General features: G+C 35.7%; 1 protein-coding gene across 1 annotated transcript in view; it reads right to left on the reverse strand.

The window, feature by feature from the left end:
* The window catches only part of ipo13a (importin 13a), a 12,403-nt gene extending 1,291 nt beyond the window's left edge, over positions 1–11,112 (reverse strand). Inside the window, exons 1-15 of the mRNA XM_016526670.1 lie at positions 10,912–11,112; positions 7,763–7,888; positions 7,055–7,671; positions 5,594–5,734; positions 5,290–5,431; positions 4,969–5,171; positions 3,799–3,931; positions 3,465–3,605; positions 3,284–3,364; positions 3,074–3,211; positions 2,890–2,986; positions 2,223–2,275; positions 1,990–2,056; positions 1,855–1,913; positions 1,570–1,659 (exon numbers count right to left, since the gene is read on the reverse strand). Coding sequence (XP_016382156.1) covers positions 1,570–1,659; positions 1,855–1,913; positions 1,990–2,056; positions 2,223–2,275; positions 2,890–2,986; positions 3,074–3,211; positions 3,284–3,364; positions 3,465–3,605; positions 3,799–3,931; positions 4,969–5,171; positions 5,290–5,431; positions 5,594–5,734; positions 7,055–7,671; positions 7,763–7,888; positions 10,912–10,959 — 2,136 coding nt within the window. The 5' untranslated portion in view covers positions 10,960–11,112. The remainder of the gene's footprint in view (positions 1–1,569; positions 1,660–1,854; positions 1,914–1,989; positions 2,057–2,222; positions 2,276–2,889; positions 2,987–3,073; positions 3,212–3,283; positions 3,365–3,464; positions 3,606–3,798; positions 3,932–4,968; positions 5,172–5,289; positions 5,432–5,593; positions 5,735–7,054; positions 7,672–7,762; positions 7,889–10,911) is intronic.
* Positions 11,113–11,178: the final 66 nt, after the last annotated feature.

Below are 11,178 nucleotides of genomic sequence, written 5' to 3' on the forward strand. Positions count from 1 at the left end.
TTTAATACAAAGGACCGAAAACCAATCACAAAGAGTAGGCTACTTTCTTCATTTAAAAACATGAGATACAGTGGGATACAGAAAAACCACAATAAAGTCTCGAGACATGTTTTTTTAAAAGTTGAACTTAAGTTAATTTTACATGGCTTTCTAAACATGCGGCTCTTTTGTGCGAGATGCGAGTGCAACGGTGATAGATGTCCCTCTAGAAAATGTGATAAATATGCGTTCTGTGTGAACGGCTTGGTTTCAGTTTTGATGTAAACAAGATCTTCTCCGCATTGATGTTCTCTTTTCCCGCAATATTTTTAATGAACAACGCAGCAGCGGCACATCTAGTGGCTTCAACTGGATAGGCTAACAAAAACATTCTAATGCAACGACACTTACATCGTCATCGCATCTCATGCGCCACTGATAAGTCTGCCTCCTTAACGCACACCTAAACTTCGAATGCAAAAATTTTGTAAAATAAAAATGTGGATTTTTATTTTCAATTCGACGAATATTCGAAATTCGAATTTTTTTTCAACAGCCCTACTTGGAAATAAAATTATATTGTTTTTTGGTCTCCAAGAAACAGTAGTGGTGTTTCATTCCTTCATTAATCAGTATTTTTGTGGTAAATACTTCAGTGACTCAATCACTTGTTTCATTGCTGCATGAATAAGTGTTTTTTAATGAATTAGCTGAGTGAATGATTCAATGACTCAAAAAGTCACTTGTTTCCATACTAAGTGAATCAGTGTGATTGAAAAAAATAGGTTAAAGAAATGATACAATTACTCACTCATAAAGACAGTCATAACTTGCTCCTGAATGAATCAGTGTTTTTGAATGAATTGTTTGATTCAAATATTCACTCAGAAAAAACGTGTTTCCATCCTGAATGAATCAGTTTGTTTGAATAAAATGGTTAATTGAACAATTCTATGAATCACTCATAAAGACAGTCACTTAAGTTACTCCTAAATCATTCATTTTTTCCAATTTTTTAGCTGCACACCACCTGAAACCAACTACTTCCTTGATCAATATACACAAAGACCATCATAGTTCATATATTACATCATTTGTTCCTTCATGCCATATGTGTATATATACAAACACATATACACATACAAGCCAATGACGTTGAATTTAATTGAATACGTGTTTTGGAAGGAATTGCTTGAGTGAATAATTCAATGACTCACTCATAAAAACATTTATTGTTTCCATCCTGTATGAATGAATTAAAGGGATAGTTCACCCAAAAATGAAAATTTGATGTTTATCTGCTTACCCCCAGGGCATCCAAGATGTAGGTGACTTTGTTTCTTCAGTAGATGCCCAAAATTTGATGGATAAACATAAAATTTTCATTTTTGGGTGAACTATCCCTTTAATGTTTGTATGAATCGAATGAGTATTTGAATGAATAGGTTGAATACATCATTCAATGACTCACTGATAAAGGTCACTTGTTGCCACCTACTGGTGTAACAATATAAATGGCAGAAATATGAATTGCGCAGAGAGTCTGTCTGAACTGCTGATGAAAACAGTACTCATGTGGAAATATCTGACCTCTAGTAGGGTCTGAAGGAGCAGCTTGCCGTCCTCCTGTAGCACCTCCCTCACAGCAGGAATCTGCTCACAATGAGAGATCAGCTCCGTCTGTGCAGGAGCATCAAGAGAGCATATCATGGAGTATACAGTACTCACCAAGGTACAGGGTGACTAATATTACAAGCATTAATGGTACAGAAAGAGTTTATTCCAGTACAAGCTCTGGTACTTGGCCTCTATGTTCAACTACAGCTGTCTGTGAAGATGAACCACTTCTGGGAACATGTTCAGTGTTGTACTTACAAATAGCAGACAAGTTGCTTTCAGTGTTGGAGCTTCAGGAAATTTGAATGACAAGATTCCTACATAGACATAGACAGTTAATAAATGGATGAATAAATGAACGTTGTGGCTGTTAATACACTTACTGATGCTCACCACAGTAGAAAACAGCTTTGATATCAAGACGGTCTGAAAGATAAAGGTCAGACTTTCTTCTCAAAGCCTGCAGACATCAGAGAAAATATTACCCAAAAAAATAAAAGAAAAATGGGAAACCTCTTTACATGGTAAAAACAATGAGAAGAGGTTGTTTTTTAACTATGTAAATGTAAATCTAAAATATGTAATCTATGTAAATATATGCAAATGATGTAAATTATTTCACAGACCTGAGCATGAAGCTGCATAAATGACTCCACCACATCTGGATGATCTCTGGAGCCTAAAACAACATTTCCATTTTGTAACAATGACTGTAAAGTCAAGCATTAATATCATAGCTTGCGAAATTGTGCATGTTGAAGGTATTTTTATTTGTTTCATTAGCCAACAAAAGAGTTCGATTACTGAGATAAAATGAATAGTATTAGTAATATAATGCTGGTCACATGATCTCAACATTGCAGCCACCATGCTTTTCTAGGCCACTCATGTACACATTTTAATAATATTTGTCAAAAGTACTATTCACTTCTTTATTTTGAATATTCTGTCATCAGTTACTCATCTTCACTTCGTTCTAAACCTGTATGACTTTCCTACTTCTGTGGAATATCTTTCAACTGTTTCTGTCCATACAATGTCCAAAACAGCACAGGACCCCATTGATTTTCTTTGTACAGACAAAAAACACTTTTTCAAAATATGTTCCAGGAAACAAATCATACCGGTTTGGAACGATATGAGGGTGAGTAAATGAAAGTGATTTTTCATCTGAAGATAACTATCCCCTTAATACACCTTTGCTAAGCATTTGAATTGACTAATCACTTTAAATTCAGACCCTTGCAGAGCTCATTGTTGATATGTTGATAGCGACTCATTCTACTCTCTTACCGAGCTGAAAAATGGACATGGTGATATTGGTAATCAGCTCCAGCAGAGCAATGATTGGAGAAAAGAGATCCTTCTCACAGCCAAAAATGTGAACTAACTTGAGAGAAACATGAAAGAATAAACAAACGATATTTATGATATTTATTAGTCTTATCATCAAGCCAATTATACGTTATGTCATTACTTGTCGTGTGAGGTCTAAAGCCGAGGCTTGTGGGTAAGCGCTGAACATCTGACCAATGAGCTCACAGAGCTGAGTCACCAGTGGTGCAAAGTCATGGAGAAGGGTCTTCAGTGATTTCTCAAAGACAGCACACACCGCCTGAGATGGGGCGAGAGAAAAGCCAATCATTCACATACTCCCACAAACACACACACGTTCACGAACACTGACCTCGACCACCTCTGGTTCATTCAGCCACTTGCTGAGAATGGTCTGGATCAGAGGGAAGGCCTGCTGCAGGACAACCACCACCTGAGAAACGCCCAGAACAGCTGTTGGGTGTTCATTTTACGACAAGCTTGCTAATCAACAATAGCTGATTGGACTTTTGAGTCTTGATGGGTTGTCGTACCGGGTTGTTGTGGTGTGGCTGTGTTTGGACAGGTCTCATGACCTCCGATCTTTCGCTTTGCTTGTTTAGGTCAAATGTAGAGAAGAGATCGGACAGCAGGCCGAGGATGTGGACAATAGGAAGCTTATTCGCAGAGCTGGGCTGCATAGAAGGGTAAAAGAGAGTATTTTTCAAACTATCTTCTTTCTTGTTCCACCAAATTCAGGTACGACAAAGGGTTTAAAGTTAACTATAAAACCTCTCTGGAACTATATTTATTGTGTACTATACAAATACATTTTCTTCACAGGTTTAAAAGTACTCTAGTAGTACTTGAATTCAGCATGCTCCTCACCGGCTCATTGGCCAGTTTCTCCAGCTGCTGGATGTGAGGGGTGACCAGAGAGAGCAGCTTCCCCAGAATCTCATCACTGGGCAGGGCTGAGAGCAGGAAACCCAGCGCCTGCATTATCCACATACACTGAGGGCTCTGTACAGGAGACTTACTGTCAGTCCTAATATGACTACTAAGCATGATCAGCAGTTCATGTCCGGTCCATTCACATGAATACAGATGAAAAATATACAGTACAAACAAAATTTTAAAATTGACTAATGTTCTCTAACCCTTATAAGGTTTTCAATTTTTGCCTGATTTCACTGTTTTTCTCAATCTGAGTAAAAACGGTGACTTAAAAAAAAAAATTTAAACGTATCATATGACCCCTTTAAGCCTTGAAATGTTAATGCTGTTTGCCAGAGAATCAATGAACACGGAATGATCAAACCCTTCATTTTAAGTATTAACCTTTGCTGTATAATTTAACACATTGTAAAAAAATGTTTACATTTACTTTATTTAGTTTAAACCCTTAAATGCTAAGATATGTTACAAAATATACACTGGGAAACATAAATCAGTTTGCAATTTTAAGTAAATGCAAAATGTTTTTAATTTTTTTATTTATTTTTTGACAATATAAAAATGTTTAGATATTTTTAGATAAAATATATTTAAAAATTCAAATATGTATCAGGAACTATAATTAACTAAAACCTACTGAATATATTTTAAATATATTTTAATGTCTACAAGAGCAATATATTTTGGTACATTTTTGTATATTTTCAATTATACTTCAAAAAAAGGAAAGGCACTTAAAATAGAAGTAAACGGGGCCAATTTTATCAGAATTTGAAAATGTGAAGCATATAATTTTATACAATCACTTAAATTAATTATTCTGTTTATAAGTATATTTAAAATTATGTAATTATATAATAAGTGTATTATTTGAGCTACAAAACTGTTTAAAAATATTTTTGTACAGTTGTTTTAGAGGTTTTTATTAACCTTTTCTGTGTAAAGTTTTATTTAGACAATTTATACTGTTCACATCTTGTCTCTCACTGCTTTTTTTGTTTATATATATATATAAATATATATTTATTTTTTTCCCCTTGTTGATTATTGACCCTATGTATAAAGGGTTAGTATTAAACAATTTAGCATTTTTAACTATGCAGTTGTATTTCTTCCTTCTCAAAAGTTTTGTTTAACCTGTAGGTCTTGAACTGCTCTTTATCATCTGCAGACCACACGGCATAGTCCTCATCTCTGGGGAAACAGGCCTTCTGCAGCAGAACATCCACCAGCTGGAAGTACACAGGCCTGTAGATTTGTAGATAGAGCGTCTGCCTCTCAGCATCCAATGACGTTATATCGTCCTGAAACAAGCAGCCAAAAGGACAGCACCAGCACTCAAAACACCATATCTGCTCCAGTTAAGTCAACGCAACACCAGTTGGCATCAAACATGAGGGATTTTTCGAGGTGGACTTGTACCTGTAGGGTGTACCAGAATGTGAGCGTGAGCGAGCTGGAGGTCTCATCCACAGGATAGTGTCCAGGTGTACCTGTGCAGGACATAATCATGCTCACTAGAGCCTGAAAGCCCTGCCAGTGATCCACCTGCTCCAGAAGAGTCCTGGGGAGTTGAGAGGGACAGAACGAGGGAAAAGAGCTTTCACCAAACAGACAAGGGCAGTCAGATGATGAATTGGTCTTCTTATAGACCCAGGCCATCTGAGGTCATATAAGACTGTTATTAATGGGAGATTGATGATGCATATAGATCATTATGTCCAACCTGCAGTGCGTTTCTCCCAGAGCTACAGCAATGCGACAGATTCCGTGAGACGTCTCCATGTCTCCATCCTGCACCGCCTTCTTTAGCTGCTCCTGAAGACCCAGCACCTGAGGAACAACCTTCAGCAGACTGTCTGCAAACCTCCACACGCACAAACACATAGACTATAAAAATTAATATTTCATACACAACCTTCAGTGAAGTTCACTAGAATGATAATTAGTTTCTATGACAATTACTTGCGATTCGTTTTCTTGTGTAAGGGAAAATGTAATCAGTTATCAAACATTTTTTTTTCCAAATTATCAGCCAATATTGGATATTTGATAGTTTTGTTTGTGCATCAAATGTATACAGGTGTAGATTAATAATTTTTGCAATTTTTTCAGTTATTTTTCCTTAATATGAAAATAATTATCACCTTATCAGTTTTGGAATTTGAATAACACTATGGATTTATGGCGGCAAAATATGCATTGTCAAATACTACGCTGTTCTACGCACATTTTTCAAGAATATGTTAAAATGTTTAATATATTCAGTTTAATATATGTTCAATATATTCAGTTATCTATCCATTTTAATGCAAAAATTCCCCTATATAAAAACAAACACTATAAACAATGGTAACTTGCAATTGTTTTTTTAAAGAGCTACTTCTTCCTGATTTAACACATAAACTCATGTATTTGGGTTAATTTAGCAATATTAAATAAGATTTATTAATAGAATCAATTAATTAAAATTTGTAACTTTTTTTGTACAGTCCATAAACACTATCTGTCTGTCTGACAGATAATACGCTCTATAAGCCTAAATTTAAGATTTATGTATTTGAATTGCCTTTAAAATTTCCATCCATTTGGATTACACAGTTTTAACACATAATAAACCTGACAAAATGCGATGCATATTTGTCAGTAATACATAAATGAAAAAAGGTAAGATTTATGCACTCAAAAATCATAGCATAGTTTATTTTTAATTATTTCTGTCTTTTTGATTTTATATAAATAACCATTTCAAAATGCATTTTGCTTAAATCTGCAAACTCGCATAAATCAGTTGTGAATCCATTGTGAAAACAACAACATTTATTCAGTTAAAAAGTATGAACTCGGTTAAAATATGACAATATTCAGTTAAAAATATATTCAGTAAAAATGAGTGAAAATGTATAAGTTGGAAACCTATATTTAAACCTGGTTACTTTGTATTTAAAACACATCCAGTTAGTTAGAAATCTTGCCTTTTTCTTACATGTTTAATTTATGTATTACTGACAAATATGCCTCTGATTAAGTTTATTAGTTTATGTTAAGACTGTGTAATCCAAATGGATGGACGTTTCATATGCAATTCAAATACGTTGGCAAGAAAAAGGAAACAGACAGAACTATGAATACATGGACAGGAGCTAATGCGTGTTTTAACAGTACAAACAGCTGTGTCGTCTCTCACCTCTGACAGTCAGGCTGTGAGATGATGCTGACGATGGTCTCTACGGCTGTGTCAAACAACTCAGACTCCTTCAGCAGGGCCAAGCAGCTCTCCAGCAACCCCTCGCTGTCTTTTAAAGCGATGTCCAGCGTGAGCCAGGAGGACACGCACCTCAGCACCTGCTCTCTGACCGGACAGGGTGCGTCCGGCTGCTGTAGTAACTGCTGGAGCAGGGAGCAGACCGAGCTCCAGTCCACAGCCAGAGCGCTTCTCAGCTGTGAGCGCCGAGAGGCCGGGATCCTGCTGCTTTGCAGCTCCTCGGGCAGAACGGCGAGGAGCTCTAGAAGCGCGAGGCATCGGGCTTGACCGTCAGCTTCCGTCACACTCTCTCCAGTCTGGAAGGCACACAGAAGATCTGGTACTGCCGTCGGCCACGTTTCGGCTAAGACGTGAAGAACCAGAGAGGCCAGAGCGACACAGAGCCTCGTCAGCACCAGCTTAGGCCCCGATGCAAACTGGCCGACCTGGGTGATGAGCTGCGAGCGGAGCGAGTCTAACTGACCCGGCGGGAGGTCGGACCAATGGCGGGAGATTTTAGCATGTAATGTGCTTGCCCCAAAGAACTGGATCTCAGGAACCTAATGTGAAACCAAATAAGTAAGATCAATGAATGTAATGCAGTGAAAGGTATACATTTTAGAGTGTGGAGTAGTCGAACCCACTGCTTACTTTGTCTGGCCTGAGCAAAGCCCAGCAGAAGTGCCAGGCTTGTGGTGATGCCTGGGCTTGTGTGAGCCACTTCTGGGCCACATTCTTCTTGTCCATATCAGGGTCATAGTAGAGCTGCTGAAGAGCCTACAGAACATTAGGAAAGACCAAACACTGATTCTATTATAATTACACTACTTGTCAAAAGGTTGAAATCATTAAGTCTCTTATGCTCACCAATGCTGCATTTATTCGAAAAAATACAGAAAAAAATAAAACACAAAATACAGTAATATTCAGATTTTTATAGATAGATTCTATATTAATATGTTAATTCATTTTAAAATATCATTTATTTCTGTGATGACAAAGCTGAATTTTTAGCAGCCATTACTCCAGTCTTCAAACTGTTTTTACTGCTTAATATTTTTTGTGGAAACATGATACACTACAATTCATATATATAGTTTGGGTAAGTTAATTTATTTATTTATTTTTTTTTTTTTTTTAGAAATTAATACTTTTATTCAGCATGAACACATTACATTTATCAAAAAGTCACTGTAAAGACATTTATGATGTTACAAAAGATCTCTCACCAAGGCTGCATTTATTTGTACATTTTCAGCAGCCATTACGTTCTTCAGTATCACAATTTTTGTTATATAATATTTTTGTCGAAAGCATTATACATTTTTCTAAGGATTCTTTTATGAATAAAAAGTTCAAAAACAGCATTTATTTGAAATAGAAATCTTTTGTAACTTTATAAATGTCTTTACTGTCACTTTTGGTCAATTTAATGCATATAAAGGAGTATTAATGCAATAAAAGTATTCATTTCTTTCTTTTTTTTTTATTACCCCCAACAGCAAAAACTGTTTTCAACCAATAATAATAATAATAATAACAATAATAATAAATGTTTCTTGAGCAGCAAATCAGCATATTAGAATGATTTCTGAAGGATTATGTGACAGTGAAGACTGAAGTAATGATGCTGAAAATTCAACTTTTTGAATTTTTAAAATATATTCAAATAGAAAACCCTGGTGAGCATAAGAGACTCAGTACAAAAATATTAAACAATCGTAATGATTCTAAACTTTTGACTTGTATAGTACATATTGATATTACCATATTCTTTCCCCCAAAAATGTATTGATAATGCATAGATAAGATGTCACTGAAATCACAGCACACAATGGGGAAGCATAACATAAAGCAGCCACCAAATCCCCCACATGCTGACAGTTATTATTAGACTAGCACAGCTTACTGAAGATATCAAGTTACTTTCCACTTACAGAAGCTTCTTTATTGTTCTGAAGTGCACAAGGCCAAACACCTTCAAACTTGTGTGGGTTTACTCGGCTGTTAGTGGAATTATGGGAATATGAAGGAATAGAGGCCTCAGGGACAGCATTGTCCAAATGAAAGGCAGCCCTGAATGGAGCTGATGAAATTTACTTCTATTGAATTATAGCTCTCGCCTCAGGTTTACATCTCCAAACCTTGGCAGTTTTGATTTAACCGCTCTTACAGAAAAGAAAAATGGCTTGTTAAAATGTATGGCTATCACACATTTCATTCAACTCAAGTGTTAGCAATAATTCTCACCCTTCAGTGTCTTTTCAGAAAGGCAGAGGCACTAGTTGTAGGCACAAAGTTACTGTTATTTACACACTTCATGAAACGCCAAGCAGTGACAGAAATGTTCTGCGTGACATGATATTAAAAAAACTTTTTTAACACAAGTTTCAGTTATAGTATAAAATTGATAGTTTAGTCCTGGCTTCTGATTGGTCAGTACAGTGTTGCAGTCATCTTATTTTCCATACATAGTGATAGAGTGGAAAAGTAAAACTTAAAAAAAATGTTTTTATGTTACTTTATTGACCTTTAAAGATAGAGTATCATGAGTTACACTTCTGATATACTTCTGTTAAAGCCATTAGCATGCATTATTTCAACTTATTTTTTAAATTATCATATTCAACAGCCGAATTCTTGGTGAAAAACTACATTACCCATAATTCACCAATCAAAGAATGCCACCAATCAGAGAATCAAAATTATTAAAAGAGCTCTTTCCCTATGCTATATATATATATGCATATTTCTCAATAAATGTAAAATAAATTGTTTCTCTCTCTATTTCTTATCAACATCTTTAAATAAACAGTTTTATATTTATCCATGATTGTTATTTCAATTATATTGTTCACGATGATTCTAGGTTTGTAGTTCTTTGTACCTTTGTTTCTTTCATATTTATTTATTGTTAGATTTTCAGATAATGTTTTGATTCTGTAATGTTGTGATTTTCACCTCTTGGTTGAGTGGTTTGGTTCATGACTTTTAACTCTTAAACAAAGGTATTTTTAAATCCCTATTGGATTTTCGTTTTATTCTGGTGTGTCAGTTGCCACTCAAGCCTTAAAACATAACATAAAAATACTTCTGAAAATTAACTTACTGCTATTTCAACACGACCCAGATAATACAATTTCATCTGCTTTTTTATGTTAAAATTTTACTCACACCTTATTTATATATGTGTCAAAATAATAATAGCAATTTTTAAAAAATTATCTGGCCCAATTAAAACCCAGTAAGCTAAAAAAAAAAAAAGAAGAAAGAAAAAAAAGAAATTATTTATTTATTTAAAAAAAGGTAATTGGACTGGTCTCCATCCTAGTAGTGTTTTTTTGGGGGCAAAAGCACATTGTGGAACAAATAAATAAATAAATATAAACTGATAGGAGACTGTATCTCCATAAAACAATATTAACATTGCATTTTTTTCATGTTTTAGCTTATATCTGGGGCCTTTGTGTGTTATTACGATGTAGGACATTTTTAATAAGCACTTATAAAATTAGAAAAGAAATGTTCAAGTTTCAACCTGATGCTTTGACGTTAAGTATGTTTATTGAGCTACTACTAAGGTCACTCAGACCCCAAATATTGCAGGAACTGCAATAGTGAAAAACTAAATGATGACCAGTTGCAGCTACTAAAATATAGGCTACAGTTTCCCTAATATAATATTTAGGTGAAACGCTATAACGTTGTGTTATTAGTCGCCGTTTGTCAAGTCCTCTCAAACACAAATGGTCGAGGGTTATTGTGTTTCTGTGAGTCACAGCAGCTCACAATCTACTCACCCTCTCCACTGCCTCCACCGTGAACTCGTCTGCATTCACTGCCTCCATTCTCAATCCTCATTGACTTCCTTATCTCCTATTCTTGTGCTCAGCAACAGTGAGTATTCGGTGGTAAGGTGTGAGGGGGTGTTTTGGAGTCCTGTCAGGTCATGACTCGCGTGTGTGTGTGTGTGTTTGTGCGCTCGCGGGGGGCAGATCTGATGGGAGCACGTGGCTCGCACTCATAACAGCTGACGCCACACGTCATTCACTTAACACTCAAATCTC

Source organism: Sinocyclocheilus rhinocerous, unplaced genomic scaffold (assembly GCF_001515625.1).
Source record: "Sinocyclocheilus rhinocerous isolate Xijiao unplaced genomic scaffold, SAMN03320098_v1.1 scaffold2138, whole genome shotgun sequence".
Classification (NCBI taxonomy): Eukaryota; Metazoa; Chordata; class Actinopteri; order Cypriniformes; family Cyprinidae; genus Sinocyclocheilus; species Sinocyclocheilus rhinocerous.